The sequence below is a fragment of the Pseudomyrmex gracilis genome, unplaced genomic scaffold (genome assembly GCF_002006095.1).
Source record: "Pseudomyrmex gracilis isolate BER0280 unplaced genomic scaffold, ASM200609v1 scaffold_39, whole genome shotgun sequence".
NCBI lineage: Eukaryota > Metazoa > Arthropoda > Insecta > Hymenoptera > Formicidae > Pseudomyrmex > Pseudomyrmex gracilis.
This window is the reverse complement of record NW_018020623.1, coordinates 411,250-430,507: the sequence shown is the minus strand read 5'-3', so window position 1 is coordinate 430,507 and position 19,258 is coordinate 411,250. Positions and strand designations below refer to the sequence as shown.

The window sequence follows — 19,258 nt, the reverse complement described above, 5'->3', positions numbered from 1 at the left end:
CCGTCCGCGTAATGACTTTGAGATAAAGCACCGCGGCGACACAAAATTTGTCTCGATAAGTATCGCGGTAAGTGCGGATTAACTTCGTCGTTATAAACGAAAAAATCGATTTTCCTCCTCCCTGAATTTGAGCGTAGCGTACGAAAATTTTCAACTCGGCTTGATATGTAAATGAACTATTGTGATTGTTATTCCTGCCGTAATTTTACGCTGAAGCCGATAAGTATTATACGACGAGAGAACCGCGCGAAATGAAGTTTTCGTCGCGTATCTCGTTAATGTTTTATATAAAATTTCTTGAGATTTTTCTTTGCGAACAATATACGATCGCGCGCAATCGAAACAAAAACTCGGAGATATGTTTTCGTCGTCACACAATGTCGTAATAACTGCGAGAGATCCGAAACCGACGAATTTTTATACGAGACAAATATTTTCGGGTTTCGGAGGATATGAAAATGGATTTTTCTTTCTATTGGGAAAATATTTTTACAGTTATAAAATCTCGTTTCTCGATCCGCAAATTTATGGATTATTTCATTTTCACGGCAGTTTTTAAAATCCACAGTTTATTACTATGTGTGACATAAATCTGTGATATGAATCAACATGGTCGTAAATCTGTCACCAAGTTTCGAAATTGCAAAATATATACCTAGATTTCAGGCAATTGAACATCTATTTGAGCCGACATTGCGGCAGCAAAGAATTTTGGAATGTGTGTGCTTTTTTTACACACGAAGCCTACCATTAATTGCATAATCCTGCAATTGCACTATTTTACACAAACTGTGTACGCAGATATATAAATTATATAAATATATAAATAATATTAAATTATAACATACAGTTATACATAAAAATAATAAACTGTATGTAATTACGCTGCAGATTCGCAACGTAGTTATAAACATTTTATTTTCTAATTAATATCGTGGCAGTCGTATTTTACGCATCACGACTGATCAATATGACTTTTTTTTTGTTCGATCGAGGTTGCAAAATTGCGGAAAATTCGCCCCGAAGAGAACTCAATTGGCGCGCTAACAGCAAATATTCGGACGATCCGTAAAGGCTGCGACCGTGTTTGCTTTAATTAACGCCCGGTAATCCGCGATTCTGTTAGTTTTATATCACGGATAATGTATGATAAATCAATTACTAAATTAGGGGATTATTGGCGCGATAGCCGGTCGCGCCATCGGTGCTACGTGGCGCTCTCCAATTTACACGTGTGTGTAATGCCCAGAATGTTTGCGGTCGTGCAAAATTGTTAATCCTTGGCGGAAAAACATTTTCACACCAAAAAAACAACGATCGATACCGCACAAATATAGACATTCACACTTCCTGGTTTCTTTTTTTATCTCTTTCCTACTTACATTTTAAACACGTGTCTTCTGTATCGGTCGTTGAAAATCAATATCGGATTTTTTTTTTTATAAAATTCATGTCGTCAGACTTTCATTTGGCTTCATTTGCAAGAGAGATGCAACGAGGTTTCGAGGAGGAAACGGATGAACGTGAAATTGTTTTCTGATTTAATCCATCTGAAACCTTTTTATCTTGCTAAGTGAGAAAAAAAGTCTTGCGCGCGCACGGCTCAAAGGTAATCTACGTAGCACACATGCCGTTGGAGAAAATCGTCGGTGCGTATTCAAATTTCTCAGTGGGATCAGCGGCGGCGGATTGCATTAGATAGTCAAACGAATTTTCCTCCCCGGGATTCTTATGGGATGGCGTTTAACGTCATTAAGACCCGCGCCCGATAACTTAAAGGGGCGTATTCGAAACATGCCCTCGTCGTCGTAGTCGTTATTGGGCGAGATCGCGTGACATTGCGACGGAGCGGAATTTTTCATTAAATAGTCGAGTTTCCGCTAACTATCCAGCGCGATTCCCACGGGTATTTAATTGCGCCTCGCGTGAGAAAATAAAACAAAAAGAACGCACTTAATTCGGCCGAGAAATTGAACTGTGATCGCGCGTTTCAAGATATCTGTTTTAATCAGGCGCGGTGCCGGGCGCCATAGAGGGTTTCGTTTTAATCGAATCGCCATTTTGTTAGCGTGTCGTACAATCAATGTCGCGTATAATAATAGGTAATGGTAAATAAAGAGTTAATTATTGCGGCAATTAAACGCTACATTTGGCGCGTTTAGCGAAAGTCGTTTGTTTAATAAATCCCGTGTGTGTGTGTGTGTGTGTGTGTGTGTGTGTTCCCAACACACACGGAGAACCAATATCTTCGCGCGCTAGAACAATTAACCGAATATCGAGATATCAATCTTTTCGAAAACAACGACGAAGCTGCGCGTTTCGAGCGGAAAATGAGCGCCACAAACGCAAAGTATCCCCCCGTTCAAATATGATCGCGGCCTAACACAGATATTTCCGCATTGCTCGACGTTTCACACACAATGGAGCGCGAAAGCTAATTAAGTGAGCACACACGAGGGAGGGACGGCTAAATGAATAGCTCGCAACACGTTTCCACACGGTGGGAATGTGTTGGCAGAAATGGTTTATGCGGTATTTATCGGCGGCGAAGTCAAAGGGTCACGGGCGCGCGCTACTTAAAGCGAACGTTAGAATACGAATTTAACGAGCCACTTTGAACAACCTCACTTCGACCTGGGCGCGCGAGGGAATATCATTAGCCGGCACGTATTCCACATTTGGCAACTTCTGAAATGGCACAGTGTCGAATATTACGCGGAGCAAATCTTCTATATATATAGAGAGAGAAAGAGAGAGAGAGAGAGAGACAAAGCCGACTTGTGGCGATCACGTGACACTCGTATTCCTGAGGTAAACGCGAATGACGGAATATTAAAGTTATAATCTCTTGGAGATGTGTTATGAACCACCGGCGCCGCGCTCTTGAATATTGCGTTTTGTGCGACGCGTTCTTGGTGACCTCTTTTTTTTTTTTTTTTTTTTTTCATGTAAACGCGTTACACTCGAGCGTTTGTTTCAACTCAATACGTTGCTTCAAAGAGAGGAAACCCGTGTGCGCGCCATATCAACGCGTTTGAAGCACGCATGGACGCGGAATCTGCGGCGTATCTTTTTGAAGTGAGATATGAAGTTCGAGTTTCATCAATGGCTACGCGATACAGTCTGTAGATTAGTTAGAGCGTTGCGGTGTGTTCGTGTATTCAACGGATTGATATACTTTATCGGATAAGCGTGCGGACGTCGCCTAGCCTAGGTGTCGATTAATCCGTATACCTGTCAAATCAAGATATGCAGAGCGTGTGGCATGTCCGATACGCCGTGTAACTATAGGGAGAAGCGTTGTGAAATTTGACTCCTCTAGTAGGATTATATTCGCGTAGTTGAAGGTAATCAACGCGAGGAGGATGTGAATTTTCGGCGACGACGAGCGATTTAATTTCACAATTTGTTGTGCGGTTATTATTCGAAATTAATTACGCCTTTGTGTAAAAAATATATATATGTACGCGCGCGCATGCGTTTTGCGTTTTTTCGCAATCTCTCGTTGTGTGCGCCGGACGTGAAATTAAAACGGGTAAAATCATTTCCCGCGATTTGGATTAATATACCTGACGTTAACTTTTCTCATTGTCGCCCTTCGTGCGTAGTAATTCAATATATTACCCCTCTGATAGAGAGTGACGGCACGAGATCGACTGCCGTTCGTATTTAGTAGCGCTTTAATTGAGGCGCCATTTGAGCATACCAATTTGATTTGACTGATTCATCTAATTAACCTTTACCTCTTCCCGGAGGTTGAACCAAAGCGCGCGCGCGCAGTTCGTAGGACGCTCTTCTACTCGGAAAGTTCGCCAGAGGTTGATCCGCTATCTCTCTCCTTCCTATGATTTGTGAAATTCTGGCGTTTCTCTCTCAAGTGGTTCATTAGCCGGCGAGCCGGTTATAGAGGGAAAACACTCCCGCTTACATTACAGATTATTTTTACAGCGGACTCATCCCTTTTGAAAATTAAAATCCACGTGTTACGCGCCGCCGTGCTTGCCGAGCTCGTGAGACCGGGAGTTAATGGGATAAGTGTTCTTAAAGCGTCATATAAAAGAGGGCTACCGGGAATTAAACGCAAGCTTATCAATATGAAATTATACCGGGATTGCAAAAAATCCTTTTTCTCTATTTTTTTTTTTTTTCGGAAAGGCGAGCTAATGCGATCGAGCTCGTAACGAGCTCTGTAAATTTCAAATTTTCGAGATGTCGGATTTTGTTCGGGAGATCATCGCGAAAAAAGATTTATTATTCCATTATTTTTTGTAAAATTACTTGGCTCGTCAAGAGTGTCGAGTTCGTCAATAATCGAACTGTGCGAGACAGGAAATTGAATATTGCTTCCTTTTTGATTTTTTAAATTTAATAACGTTAATCTGCAACGAAAAGCGCAACTTTGTCTATTAAGACATGCTTAAGTAATCATGGTCGTAAAAGTTCTTTTGAATAATTGCCTAACTGAAGTTGGATTTTATGATACTCTTGAAAGTGGAGATCAGATACAAAGCGCGGCGGGTGATATTTTTATGAAACGTAAGTTGGGTATATATATGTGTGTGTGCGCTTGCCGACCTCATATTTTACATCAGTTTTGTGCCACCAGCGAGCGCGAGGTACAAAGAACCTTTTCTACGCAATATTTTTACGCGACATCCAAGGCAAATTAATTAAAATTATCTTTCGTGCGCAACAGTTTTGAAGAAAAACGCGTGGTATTCTCGTTATCACTGTAATGCTGTCATTGAATCACGCTGGGAACAAGTTGACACGTGTATACAATTAAATGTGTTTTGCAAAATGACATAAAAATGACGATATCCTTCTGTGAACGGAAGCGTGATTCGAATATTTACTCACACGTCTTGTGACAGCTCATAGAATTAATGCGAATAATTTCGTTTTTTACGTCACTTCTGTTAAATATTCAATTAAAAAAAAAGAATATAATATTTAGAGCTTATTTAATTATCTTCGGCTTTTTTGCTTATTTTATTTCTTGATTCTGGCTCTTTACTGGAACAGATTTCTGGTTCTTTATTAGACTCATTACCATTCTCAAAATGAGATTAAGCACATCACAAATGATCAAAGCCACCGATGAGAGGATCGGATTTAGTCATTAGGGTGCTGCATAACATTGTTGCTACGTTATCTTATTATCATCAAAAGCATTACTAATATTAGTACAATTTTGCAATAAGAGCGACTCAACAAACATTTGCACACACGAGAAAATCTGCATTTATTTCGAGATGATCAGGAAGGAAGCAGACTCATTTAAAAAAAAAATAAGATTAAATAATATGCAAAATAACGGGGTTGTTGTTATTATTCTGCATCAAATAAGATACAAAATTACAATATATATATATATACATACACATATATATACAGGGTGTCCCACCTTGAGCATCGTAAATATCTCGTTTATTGTTTATGATAGGAGGATGCCGAAAAGAGTCATTATTCAGTTCGAGGAGACAAATACCGTAATAAACAAAAACTTTTTCTCAAGGTCATATTTTTTAGGATTTCAAGGTCATTGTCAGTTTTTTTAATCTGGAACTATATTGTTTTATCCTCGCGATATGATAGGCAAGGTCAAGACGAATCCAAAAAGTTGTTGTTTATTACAGTATTTGTCTCCTCGAACTGAATAATGACTCTTTTCGGCATAAAAAATAAGCGAGATATTTAAGATGTTCAAGTTAGAGTGGGATACCCTGTATATAATTATAATATTTGTAGGGCATCATCGCATATATACATATAAAAGCTTATTCGTTGAAATATATTAAAAACAATACGTTCTGCTAATTGTGTTTACACAAATCACAAATCTTGTAAATGGTTATTGTGCACGCGATGTCATCATTGCATAATGATTACATCCGCTGAAAGTGATGTGTATTTATGATAATAATATGTATTTATGATAATATACAATATACGCCTATGGTACTTAAATTTTTTTAGAAAGAGAGAAGAGAAAAGAGATAAATTTTTGTTTAAAAAACTTATAACAACGTGAAATTATCTTCAAAGAATTAGCTTGTAAAGCAAACGTTTCATTATTATTATATTATGCGTGTGTATATTCATTATTGTATATTATACACATATATATTCTCATATAGTACACATATACTCGATTTAATTAAAATTTCTTTACACTCTCTCGTACAGAAATGATGTTTGTTCACACACACATACACCTACGCACTTGTTTCCAGTCTCTTTCTCTCTCTTCTCTCCTCTCTCGTTGCGTCTATATAATGGAGTAACCGTTTGGAATGACCCTCGAGGTCAGCATCCCGTTTATCTTCTTCCTGTTTGCTTTGGCCGTGAGGCTATCAAATTATCACGCTTCTATCGAGATTATCCAACACAGCCCGGTTTTGAAGCACTTCCGTCACTTCGTGTTACGTCTAAAGTAAGTCGGGCGGGCCTGGATCTGTGATTTTGACACGTTATTATTTAGCGTCAGCGTTGATTGCAAATTTTGTGTTCACATGTGCCCGTCATCACAACGTATTTACGTACTTAACATTTGAATAACAAAATTCTCTAGTGATAAATTTGGTGCAGATTTCTGATGATTAACGCGCGCTTGAAAAGTATACGGCTATCCCGGTACTTTATTCATCGTACGAATTGATTTGTAGCCCTCCCTTGTTTATCGTGAATATAATCGCTGTGAAAATCCAATACAATGCGCAATGTGTGCGCGTGCAACAAGCAGCAAATCCCGCGAGATATTTAGAAGAATATTTCATCAGTCTACCCTCTCGCGCGAGCTGCTCTTTGCTCGTTTCGAGAGTTCACATTCGCTTCGATACGTTATATTATTCCGATTAATCCAATTCAACAGCTGATCGTAAATATCGTGAATGGCAACGGACAAGGCGTGCGCGCGCGTGCGGGGAGTGATGAGTGAATAGCGGTAACTCCATTCGGCTTATTCGGATCGCGTTTATCTTTTTTTTCTCTCCCTCTCTCTTTCTCTTTTTTTTTTTTTTTTTTTTTTTTTTACTTGCAAATAAAAATGTCGTTCCGCGTCTGTGCGCGAGCGAATACCCGTACTGAAAGAAAATATTTTTCGAGCTGACTATTTCAACGGTTTGTAGCGATTCTACGAAAACTCGGATGAATATGGATGCGTCGAATTCACATTCGCTTTATCTCGTAAGCCACGCGCGTGGCTTTATCGCTATATGAAACGGCAGCCGGTTTCACTCGGAAAAATAAATTTCTCGACCGTTCCCCTCGACAAATGTCTAAACGCTCTTCCCTTTCCCTTTCTCTCTTCTTTTTCTCTCTCTCTCTCCCTCTCTCGCTTTCGGAATTTTATCTCGTTGGTGCGTTAAATCGCGCATGGTGCACGCCGCTATGACGTTCATGCGACGCAATGAATACAAGAGCTCTCGTACGAGAGAGCGCGTCACAACGCTCGTAGTCGATTAAAACCGACATTGACGGAAAACACGTGTGAACGCTGGCGTTCACGTGAGCGCGCGCCGTCGTCGCGCGTACGGACCCGCGGCGCGTTGGTATACACACAGTTATCGTCGCGCGCGCGAAATCGTCGTTTGTAAATCGTCCGAAAACTCATTAAACCCCCACTTTTTCTCCGCATATCGCGATTATTATTTTCACGTCGCCGGCTCTTCTTGTTTCGCTCGCGGAATTAACGTAATGACCAACACACGTACCGCGCGAATAACACGGAGAAAAAGCAATTAAGTGAAAAGCAGCGGTGATGGGATTAAAGCTTTTTGAATGAATCACGCGTCCCGACGCGGGAATAATGCGCTCGCGTTGCAAGTAGTCGAGAGTGCAGGCGGGAAATTTTTTTTTTTTTTTTTGTTTTCGCGCGCGATTCAACAAATTGGCGCGTCGTTTCGGGTCACGCGCGCGTATCTGCGAGAAAAGCGTTTACCGACCGGCCGACAAGAGGCGCAGAGGATCCAGCAAACTCTGCCGCGTTTCGTTCGACCTCTCTCTCTCTCTCTCTCTCTCTCTCTCTCTTTCTCGCGCGCGCTCTCCCGTTCGGGAAATAAAACAATGCAACGGCGAACGAGTTGGCGAAGTGGCGGCGGACTCGGCCGACGACAAGAGGCTCGGCGCGGTGATTGTGCGTGCATCATTTATTGTTGTCACGACACAATAATTCTATTTCCCGAGCGTCCCGATTAATCATTAGCTCCACCCTCGCGCGATCACTCAGCGCTCTGTGTTTCGAATCTATTTCCGTCATTGAGTTCTCCAGAAGTGACAGAGCGACGAGACGAGAAATACGAGGGCCTCACTCATGTAGATACACAAACGACGTTCCTCGGCGCGGACGTTGAATAGAGTTGAATCGAGGAGTTCGATTAATTTTATGCATTGTGTTCACACGCACGCGCGCGCGCGCGCGCGAGTCTCACATGTCGTCGATAAATACAAAAGGAGTCAGAGAGGAGGAAGTCTTGCAAAGTGATTGATCGAAACTGTACCTATTGTCGACGAACATTCAGTTGAATTTTTTCAGGAAAAAAAAACGGAGTTAAATTGTTAAAGAAAACAAAAACAAAATTCGAAACAATTTAACGTTAAACCGAAAGCGCACATGCAAGAATGCGCCGCATCGTGATCGCCGCATTCTCGTTCACTTGACTGCTATTAACGGGCTATTTACTGATCTGTAATTACCGTTCCCGGAGCGGTTCCACCGGAGATCCAGCGGCGATCTCATTCTCACTCGCCCGTTCTTGATGGTACATGTGTCTACACGGACACTCGACCGACTATCCTTGCTGAATTCAATTTCTCTGAGTCCACAGCGGTGGATCGCAGGTGCGTCAAGTTGCCCCGGGCAGAGATTGCACGACAGGAAAAAAAAAAAAAAAACGTTGCCACAGTTTCCGCTTCCTTGATCGACAAATATCGCAAATTGATTTCCGCTTGATATTTCGACTTTTAAATACCGCTGTTAGTTTTGTACGCATAAAAAAAAAAAATTGTTAAAAATGTGCAGCATAGAAGAATATTTTTTCACAACTCTTTACACAAAATCGTATTTACTCGCGCGATTCGAGACTAAATTGCTCGCGATGTTAATCGAAAAGAAATTTCCAAATTTTTTCGAGAAACGTCTGAGATTTGCGAGAAAAAAATGCGCTCGGACGATGCCCGAAACGGGGCTAAAATTGTTTCCGGCGGGCTCGTTTCGCGGCTCCGAACACAGAAGGTCCGAAGGTGTATCGATTTGGCAATTGTGCCGACGACCGCGGAGTAATCGCGATGGAGTCAATAATCCATGATCCGTTTAGCCGGAGGGGGGAACAGCTCTATTCCGACGTGTAATTGGGATCAGTGCTTATCTGTTGGCGCACAACCGTGTTCCGGCCTCCTCGCATCCTCGTCATCCTTCCCTCGCACACGTTCTTCTTCCGATAGACACCTTCGCGCGGTATATACGTGTTATATATATATATCTATTGCAATATTTGCTCCGGGAATTAAAGCGCGGATCTCGATCCGTTCGCGACACGTATCCGTCGTGATTGATTCGCTCCGGCTTTTGAGAGCGCGAATTCCTGAAAAAAAGATCAAAACATGACCACCGCGTCGTCTTCGAAGATGAGACGCGATTGCCATGCAGGGCGGTTACTTCGGTCCCGCCTTGTTCGCGGCGGCAACGTGACGTAAATAGCTCTGTTTAAATAATTCCTGTCACCGCGAAACGAAGACGGACCGGCACGGAGTGCGAAGCGGAGAATGCGCGCGTTTACAACGGGAACGAGTGCATTCCCGGCAACGAACGCCGAGACAAGAGAACGCCGTAATGATATTCAGAACTTCCCCAACGCGCGCGCAGGAGAAGCGACAAACATTTCGCGATGGATACGCGGAGACACATTTCACGTTGCGGCGCACGTGCTGGCGTTGCGTTCGCTGCTCCCGAACAGCAGTCTGTCACGCGTGATGTGTCGCGCAAAACCAAAACCCGTTTCGCGTCGGTAAGTTCTCGGCAGTGTGCCGATACAGCGAAACACCGGAAATGAGTTACTTAGAACACGTGCGGTGTCACGCGTCATTTGCCGGATTCTGGGCGCGGGAATCTACCGGATACTCTCGGATGTTTCTCCTTCGACTTCTCTTCGCTGTTTTGCGAGTCCCGACGAGAGAGACTCGATGTTGCGTTTTGTCGCGCCAGAAGCACACAGTGTGTGTTCTATTTCGCACACATCCAAAATTGAGAAAAAATTTTACAAAATAAAGTTTTATACACTTTTATATGCGTTTTATAAGTTTTATACAATTTTATATGCGTTTGTTTCAATTTTTCATCGTCTGTGTGACAATTAACGTGGTCCTTTGTGCAAATATTGAACAAATGTGCAAATGTTCGTGACGTTATTCGGAGTTTTTGGATTTACATGATTGCCAAAAAAAAAAAGCGGAGTATTTTTCCATATATTACCGCGAATATTTTGGTTTTATTTAATTTAACGGATAAATTGTTAATTTTGCAATATAAAATCTCACGGAGTTTATTATGTATATTTCTTGAATATTGTGCGAGACGCGCACGACGGAATGAATTTAGCGTCACCCCCCGATCGCGATAATCTCGCGCCGTTCTTCCGTTATTACACGTGCGCGGTAATAGCGTTTGAGCGCGTGGTCGGGAGACGATATACATAACAAAATGTTGTTAATAGGTCACTTAGCATTAAACGTTTTGCCCTGTTTCAGAGGGACCGAGCTTCAGCGAGCCAATAGCAAACGTGACGGTCCCGGTGGGAAGAGAGGCTGTCCTTTCCTGCGTCGTGGCGAACCTTTCTACGTACAAGGTAAGCTGCTGCCAAGCGCACGCACGACATCTTTTAATCTCGCGCCATGTCGATTTCGCTTTTACCTCAGCCGGACGGGAATACAAATATAAATGCCGGAAATATATTTTCTGGAAAATATATTCCTCGCGGCATCGTCCGAAGTGTGTTTACGCGTACGTATGTAAAATATTTCGGCTCACGTTTCGCCTCTAAAGATGATAATTTTAATTTAAAAAAAAAACACTCGACAGATTTTGACAAATAACGATAAATTGTTTGTTTTCACGTTGGAAAATGTGAAACGAAACGAAGAACAGCAAGTTTCTGATGCAACGTGGAGTCGCTCGTAAAGTTTGTCGCGACGAAAAATGCAAAATTGTTATGCGCTGATAAACAAAGTTTAATTTAGCTGCCAGTTACAACTGGCATAGTCCCGGCAGACTTCATTGCCGCGAATATATTCCTCGGCACGCTGCAGAAACGTGGACGTGCACGAATGGATTCTTCCTCGGTGTGACAAACATCGCTCATGCGGGCCGGGTGGATCCGCGCAAAGTCTGATGAATTAAAGTACATTCATCATGCGGCAAAAATTTATCCACGTTGCGTCTCGCGCCGCGTGACGTGTCTATCTTTTGTTGTGCCGCATGACAAATCGCAAACCGACGCAAATCTACGGAATCGAAAACAATTCGCGAACAACTTCGTACCGACGCGTTGGTTTTATATTGTAACATTTATAACATTTTTATTATTGTCGTAACTGAATTAGCAATGCACTTCCTGTGTGCGAGAAGGTGTGTTACCTACTTCCAATTTTACTCTATTTAAAATGTGTAAATGTGTGTTTTTGGGACAGCAAATACGGATATGTGTCGCGCGCGACTGAACTTCGCGTAAAGACAGACTTCAAATTGACGAAAGAATTGGTGATGACGATTCTAGCAAACCGTGCACTTCTCGCCGTGTGTATTTCGGAATATCAGTGTGCCGAGTGTATTTCTGTTATATACTCCTCGCGCGTCGTTTTTGCTACTTTTGACTTTTGTCTTTCTCTCTTTCTCTCTCTCTCTCTCTCTCTCTCTCTTTCTTGAAAGTATATTGCCAGAATTCCATTCTTACTTCGAACCTTTCGGGAGGAACGTCAAATAATGCGACTTTTGCCATTACGCGAAAAACATTCGCCGGATTCCTGCGATGTTCACATTCTCAAGATGTTCACCAAGACACTGCGAATTCTCTCGGCGGTGGATCACATATTTCGCGATCCGGCGGCGCAGTTTTGGAAAACCTCCGCTTCCAGTGCGCGCGCGGAGTATTGCGCTCTGCAGAGAGAGAGAGAGAGAGGCGATACGCGATATTAAACACGGTCGAAATGCATGCCGCACGCGTGTCGCGAGATATTCGAACGACGCGACTTAATCGCGCGGAGAACGTGATTAATTTGCGTGATTCATTGCACAAATTTCTCGAAGTTCAACGAGCTATTTCTCGGATACCTTATTCTCGAACGAAGTCGGATTTGTTTTTTTTTTTTATTTTTTACGAAATAATAACAAAATTTCACAGAGACAACTCTTATCCAATAGTTATTATAATCATTTTATTGTCTAATGACTATTCGTTAGACTTTAAGTTTCTCAACAAAAGATTACCATTTGTTTTTGACAAGGTTTGATGTTAATCTTGAAATTGTATCGAAAGATGTTATGAGAGAGGATGAGAGGTTTTTTATTCTTCCGTTTTTATTCTTGTTTCTGAGATTACGGACAATCTGGCTAGATCTTCTAAAGAAAAAGAATTTCAAATGTTTCTTTAGACCCTTGAACACTTTAAAAAAAAGATTCATCAAGTCGCACAAAGATGAATTGGAACATGGCTCGAACAGCAACATAATTTACAAAATTAATTGTTCTTCTTGTGAAACGCCTCTTATGTAGGCAATTTACGGACAAGATTGGCGGAACGCCAACGTAATTTTTATCAAAATTACGAAACGGCAGTTTTGTTGTTAATCGACACCGTAGTGATCTTGTAGATCATGATTTCCAGTGGGATAAAGTGGAAATTTTAGACAAAAGGAACAGTTTTATCACAAAAGAAACTAATCTCAGAAACGTTGCGTATAAAAACACAAGAGGCGAGTGTCAATCTAATGAAAGATGCCGAACTTCTTGATGCTATCTACACTCCTGTTCTTAGGAAGCTTCATTAGTCACGTGTTCCTTGTCACGTGCTGTTTTTTCTTTTCTTCCTCTCTCTATTTCTCGAGTTTGATTTTATTTCTGACACCCCTCATACGCGTATTATACGTGTTATGGGACGTTCATGCTCTGTTCCGTTTCTTTGTGTGTTAACGAGTGCTACGACATTTCAACTCGATTTTTAATCTCATAGTTATAAGTGTCACACACATTTTTATCTTTATTTATTTATTTATTTATCACATCTCTTATAGTTTTATTCATTGACTTTTTAATTTTTTCTTTTGACTTTTACATTTCTTTACTTCGACTTTTTATATACATATTGCCTTTTCTTTTGACTCAAATTTTATCGCACTTACTGATTAACACTTCATATTGTTTATTCTTATTAATTTGATTTTTTGGTATAGACCTTTGAACGTCCACCTCTAACCTGGACCATAGGCTCTTTGATTTTTTCCTTCTTACGAAATAATAACATTTTTTTCATGAGATTTGAGAAGCTAACGAGGAAGAATGTCAAGGTGTTGAAATAGATTTCGCGCGTGCGAGGCGAAAATATTTGGATAACGATCTGTTTGACAGACTTAGAACGGGTTTAGCTTAAGTACAAGTCAGGTTAAGCCAGGATATTGCGCAATTACGGCTCGCGGAGGACGGAAAAGGCGTTCATAACGCGCTCTCGCGCTTCCTTCGCAGCTTACGTAACACCATAACGCCGGGGAATAGCGTTTTAATCTCAAAATATATTATTCGGAAATTAAAGGGGTCCAACGAGGCGAGAGGCACGCCACGGTGCGGTAAGGAGAGCTCGAGGAACGCTGTTGGAAGAGGAAATTCCCTGTAATTATGCGTGATTGTGTTGCAATTAGCGGAAGCGGCAAAATTACGTATTATTCATTGCGTAGTTCAAAGGAGGTGTATGCACACATCTTTCACGTAGCACGTGTGAGAATTATACAATGGAATAAATTAAAAAAATATCGACACTATATACTACGAAGAGAGAAAAAGTATGAATTTAATTTCGCGGTTATTAAAATAAATCTAGTTTTATAATATTATTTTCTCTCGGCTGTGTGTGTGTGTGTGTGCGCCTGTTGATTATTTGCGCCGTACTATATTTTTTAATGCATCGCGCGCGCGTTGTAATAAATATTACAAATTTTTCTCGCTTAACAAAACAAAAAAATATATCACGCACAAACATATATCCACGCATTCCGGAATTGTGTGATCTATGAAATTTTAAAGCCGAAGTAACCGTCGGCGCTATAGCGACGATTAAAACCCCCGCACGCGCAGTATATATCTCGAGAGTTAACGATTTATCCCCGTCAAATTTTCCCGGAACTCACCTGTACCGGGAGTAACTCCATTTCGTCGGAGCATAATTCGACAACACACAACGGAGTCTTAAATGGGTAACCTGGCGAAGATTTGCGGCGCCTTAAACGACAGTAAGCGGCGAAAGTTTACAGCGTGCGGCAAGGCGCGCGCATGCAAGTTCCGCCTTCTCTCGTTCCTTCATACATCGCGTCGAATTGCGAGAAGAGCCGAGAGAGAGAGAGAGAGAAAGAGAGAGAGGATGAGAGAATCGGTCGACATTCCTCTCTCGAGCGCGAGGCGCCCTCGAAATGAGAGGCGTATCTCATCCGACTGAGAAAAGGGAGGGTGAAATTTATTTAGGCGGAATACGAAGGAATATTTCCGAGCAAATGGAATACCGATGATCACTTTTTTCACGTCGCAAACAAAGACGGGCGGTCGCGCGCGCTCGAGCGCGCAAACTCATTACGCCGCGGCGACGGCGGCGGTTTCTTCGAGCCGAGGCGCTTGTTCTGGTTCTTTCTATTGTCGAACGCATTGAAGCAAAATAAATAAATCACCGCGAAGACCCTAATGGTTCGAGAAGTCACGTTCGCACGAACGTTGACGAAATATCGATTTCGATATCCTCGCGCTTTGCGTCACGCGAGTTGTCTCACGGTGTTTATAACGCGATATAACATCTCGTCGATGGAGAACTGACGGCCTTCACGACAACAGCCTGCGTATAACGTAAAAATAATATATTCTCTAATATGTCAAGGCAGCGCTACGTCACGTAATACCCTAATGTAATTTTGCGTCACGTATTACGCTGGCCGGCGAAATTTCGCCGCAAACAAGTTCGCGCGCGAGAGAGGCTTGCGCTTGCATCAGGAGGCAGTTATGAGTAAGTGGTGAGCAGACGAAGGAGGAGGAGGAGATGGAGGTGCATGAGGTTGAGGAGGGTCGACCCTGTGTGATGTAGGGCCCTCTGCGTGTTGGTACACGTGAATGTTAATCAGAATGGGATTTACATATGAGGCTCGTATTACCTGCTAGTCGGGGCAGATGCACCGGTAGGAGAAGATAACGGTCCCTAGAGAGAACGGAGAGAGAGGGTTGATTTCGGAGGAGGTGTCGAGGATACGTTGATGTGCGTGTGTGTGTGTGTGTGTGTGTGTGTGTGTGTGTGTGTGTGTGTGTGTGTGTGTGTGTGTGTGTGTGCGCGCGAGGCCGCGAGAGTCGCACACAGCCTATCTGTAATAACGTGCCACGTAAGACATAATTATATATCACGTAGGGATTATTGCCGCATTTACAGTCCGCTCGCGCCAACAATGAGGATTCGACAATGTTGGCTAACCCCCATCTCTGTCTTCCCTCCTCTCTTTCCCCGCATATTCACGTAACTATCGCGGTCGGCCGCGATATATCCCGTCATTTTGCGCGCGACCCGATTGTCGGAGAAGCAGACAGAGCGAAGTTTATCTCTCAACTGTTTTTGCCCGCGCTGTTTACCCGCCCGGCTGATAATAATTATGTAGTACGCGAGATGATCGCGCATAAAACCGAGCGTTACGATTATTACCGTTGGACCCCCGTTATGCGCGTTAAGCGGCGACATTCCGCGCGCTCGCGCGCGCGCACGCTCGTGAGAAACGGGCGACCGAACAACCGACGTCATGAGCGATGAAAAATTGTCTCCTGATTACGGTTTAATCGAACTTCTGAATTATTGATTGGAGTTTCATGCAAATTCGGAAACCCATAATGGTAGCCATCAAGCGGTTAATCACATTTCGCGCGATCGATACTTGCCGACTATTATATTCGCGCAGTACTGTCGTCGCGGTACCCCCTACGACTAATCTAGCGCACTCCGCTCCCGATTACATTCAACGCTCCCGTGGCGGGCGCGTTGAAAAAAGAAATGCGTGTGTATAACATCGCCACCCCCGAGGAGGCGCTTACCAACGCGTGTGATTAGACACAGACGGGGGAATATATCTGCGCGCGCGCTATCAGGTGTCACTCGTACCCGGCTATCAGCTTGCGCGCTTGTATGTCATCTACGCGCGTTGCCTTGCATATCGCTAATGCGTCGCGAAATCGATCCAACAACTCTCTCTCTCTCTCTCTCAGCTTGTATAGAATTTGAAGTAGCATAGATTTCCTTCACCGTTAATTAGCGCAAATGGAAACTCTCTCTCTCTCTCTTTGATCGCTCATCGATACGCGCGGCTTGTATAATTCGTCGAATCGCTCGCTTCTGTCGTCGTAAATTCACACCAAAGATCCCTCCACACGATCGTCGTCCGAAAGACGACGCGAAATTCGCCGTCGCTGGATTCCACCGACCGAGACACAATAGACAGAGTCCCGGGCGTTATTGCCATTGTCTGAATATTGTCACGCTCACGGTCTCATTCGCGCAATGTTCGTTCCCGGGCATATGCTCTCACAATCACTGGGACGCGTCTCTCTCTCTCTCTCTCTCTCAACCCTTTGGAGTCTCCGGAGGAGTACTTTAAAGTACTGTTCCTGACGTCCGCAGAGTATGTTACATGACATAACTTACATCCCGCGTTGCAGCGGACGTGCGGACTTTCGAGGATGCGCATCCCGACAATTATTACGCGCGCAAACAGAAAATGTTTCAGAAAAAAAAACAAAAAATCCATGAAAGTCGTGAATTCCATTCACGTCGATTTATAACGATGCAAAATATAACGACGACACAATAATAATGCAAGAGCACGCAGGGTCTCGTCTTCCCTCGTACGGAGAAAAGTCACGTTTCTCCTTCGGATACTTGTTGAAAAATATCAGGACGCGGGCGAACGGTTCGTAACGGCAATCGAAATAAACGAAACGACTCTCGGAGCTTCGTGTTTCGGGAAGCCGTGAAAACGAGACATTTTCCATTTGATCGAGTGCGCGCGGGGAGGTGAGGACAATCCCCCCCGTGGCCACTTCCCTTCAGATTACATTCGCGATCGTGTCCCGTAATCCCACCGAGGACATCGTCGTCCGCAACGTCGTCGCAACGGCGAAAGTGCGGAAAGGCGGGCGACCGTGAACGTTTTTCATGGCCCTCTTAAAATCGGGCGAGCTTACCTCGGTAACTCGCCACCGCCTCCGCCGCCGCCGCCGCCGTTGTCGGCAGGATCAAGTGGAGTTTATGTGAGGAACAGCCGGTCGTGCCCGGGACCTGTTACCGGAATCTTGCAAGCGGACATCGACTCCACGAACCGGCGTCCGGGAAAATTACGTCAGAGAAACAAGTCTGCTAAAGTATTCATCACGTATAATGGAAGGGCGCCACTAATTTACTCGGTTGTCGGCAAATGTGTTTGCGCATGTGTGTGTGTGCGCGCGCGCGCTCCAATGTGCGCGCGTGTGTGAAATATCGACTCTTCCGCGATTCCGTGTGTCCGAACTTTATTACGTACAAAATTAACGGAGCTGTTATTTCCTATTTTCGGGAGTTTTTTGCTCGTTACAAATCTCCATCCGTGCGTAACTTCATTGGGTCTGATGAACAATAGATCCGGCGTGAGATGTAATTATGTTCCCGACGCTCGAGTCGCGTTTATATTTGGAGAGACCTGTTCTCGTCCCGTATTTCTTATCCCGAAAGAAAACGAAAGGTATATCTACGCGCACAAAAACGACGCTTTACATTTTGCAAACACACACACACACATACAGGTGCTTCTGTAAACATATATATATATACATATATACACACATATATCGATCCTCTTCCGGTCTAATTAGTTTGAAGGTACAAGCGGTACTAATTGAACACAGAGCATATTTATTCCGTTGTAAACTTACGAGGAAGAAGTAGGTCGGCGAAAATATTCACTCTCAATTTATCATCTCGCTCTCGTGAGATTTACACGCGACCTTTTGTGTGCGACCTGATATGGACTTCGTATGAATCAATATTGGACATTCTTCTTCATTTACTTTGCTTTGCATAAAACATCACAATTTGAAGTTCGAACTCGAATACACGTAACACACAACGCGCGTGTGTATTTTTGTGAAGAAAAATAAAACGATTATTAACCCTTTCTGAACGGACTTCAACAATAGTTTGCCACTTGAACAAACTGCGACTTTAAAATCAAATAACTTCGTCAAAAGTCAATATTTTTTCCATTTGTTGTTTGAATTAAAAGTTTGAACGATTCCGCGTCGATCAGGAAAAAAAAAATGGAAGAATCTCTAGTAGTTTCGAAGATATAAATGTTGAAAAAAAAAAAAAAATTAATCTCAACTAGAGACATCGGTTTGAAATGTTTTGGTGGATCTGGGAGATCAGTTTACAGAAGGCTAATATCAACTTTATTATTAATTTCAATTAAAAAAAAAATGTTATTCTTATTATAAAATATGTGTGCATTGCGCAGCTCAACAAACACTGTACGTGTGGAAGTTCTTGACTATCTTTTGCAATAATATTTTTCGTTTATCGGGACGCGTTAATTGATCGAATTAACTTGTCGGCAGAAAAATAAGGTGCCGACTTTGCGCGAGCGCGCGCGCTAGCGATCGTTATATCAATGGTATTGTTTTAGCGCGGTTGTTATTGGATTCGTTACGCAACGAGTTGATGAAATAATCATTGAACGCCACTTAAAGCGACACACATTTGATCGGCGCGACGCAATGAAATTGTATTCCACAAGTTCCACGGGGTGGAATTACGAAAATAATCCGACGAATACTCCGCTCTATATTTGTGTGCGCACGAGAGTGCGATTTAACGTGTTATATTCTTCGATTACTCGTAAATAAATACGCGCGAAAATTCTTACGCGATCGAACAACAAAAACGATTTAAAATAACAACGAGACAACGCGTGCCACTTGATCTTGTTGTTGTTTAACGCGTTGTTCGAT

At 42.8% G+C, this 19,258-nt stretch overlaps 1 protein-coding gene across 2 annotated transcripts in view; it reads left to right on the top strand.

Annotated features, from left to right (window-relative positions):
* LOC109852891 (protein amalgam-like) overlaps nucleotides 1-19,258 on the top strand; it is a 136,682-nt gene that overhangs the window by 77,503 nt on the left and 39,921 nt on the right. For both annotated transcript variants that reach the window (XR_002250049.1, XM_020424452.1), the window contains exon 2: nucleotides 10,747-10,844. Coding sequence is in view for 1 of the 2 variants with exons in the window: in XM_020424452.1 (XP_020280041.1) it covers nucleotides 10,747-10,844 (98 nt within the window). In the remaining variant the exon portion in view is untranslated. The remainder of the gene's footprint in view (nucleotides 1-10,746; nucleotides 10,845-19,258) is intronic.